The following is a 915-nucleotide window of genomic DNA, read 5'->3' on the forward strand; positions in this document are numbered from 1 at the left end:
CTAGTTGAATACAGTATTTGTACATGTGTAGCTTGGTCATGTAATAATGATTTATCTATATAGGAACTAGTTGAATACAGTACCTGTACATGTGTAGCTTGGTCATGTAATAATGATTTATCTATATAGGAACTAGTTGAATACAGTACCTGTACATGTGTAGCTTGGTCATGTAATAATGATTTATCAGTATAAGAACTAGTTGAACACAGTACCTGTACATGTGTAGCTTGGTCATGTAATAATGATTTATCAGTATAAGAACTAGTTGAACACAGTACCTGTACATGTGTAGCTTGGTCATGTAATAATGATTTATCTATATAGGAACTAGTTGAATACAGTACCTGTACATGTGTAGCTTGGTCATGTAATAATGATTTATTTATATAGGAACTAGTTGAACACAGTACCTGTACATGTGTAGCTTGGTCATGTAATAATGATTTATCAGTATAAGAACTAGTTGAATACAGTACCTGTACATGTGTAGCTTGGTCATGTAATAATGATTTATCAGTATAGGAACTAGTTGAATACAGTACCTGTACATGTGTAGCTTGGTCATGTAATAATGATTTATCAGTATAAGAACTAGTTGAATACAGTACCTGTACATGTGTAGCTTGGTCATGTAATAATGATTTATCAGTATAGGAACTAGTTGAACACAGTACCTGTACATGTGTAGCTTGGTCATGTAATAATGATTTATCTATATAGGAACTAGTTGAATACAGTACCTGTACATGTGTAGCTTGGTCATGTAATAATGATTTATCAGTATAGTAACTAGTTGAATACAGTACCTGTACATGTGTAGCTTGGTCATGTAATAATGATTTATCAGTATAAGAACTAGTTGAATACAGTACCTGTACATGTGTAGCTTGGTCATGTAATAATGATTTATCA

At 32.2% G+C, this 915-nt stretch overlaps 1 protein-coding gene across 1 annotated transcript in view; it reads right to left on the reverse strand.

Moving 5' to 3' along the window:
- The window catches only part of LOTGIDRAFT_141972 (hypothetical protein), a gene marked incomplete at both ends in the record, with an annotated part of 3,727 nt that extends 3,042 nt beyond the window's left edge, over positions 1-685 (reverse strand). The window contains one exon of the mRNA XM_009051827.1: positions 409-685. Within this exon, the coding sequence (XP_009050075.1) occupies positions 409-685 (277 nt within the window). The remainder of the gene's footprint in view (positions 1-408) is intronic.
- Positions 686-915: the final 230 nt, after the last annotated feature.

Source organism: Lottia gigantea (genome assembly GCF_000327385.1).
Source record: "Lottia gigantea unplaced genomic scaffold LOTGIsca_171, whole genome shotgun sequence".
Classification (NCBI taxonomy): Eukaryota; Metazoa; Mollusca; class Gastropoda; family Lottiidae; genus Lottia; species Lottia gigantea.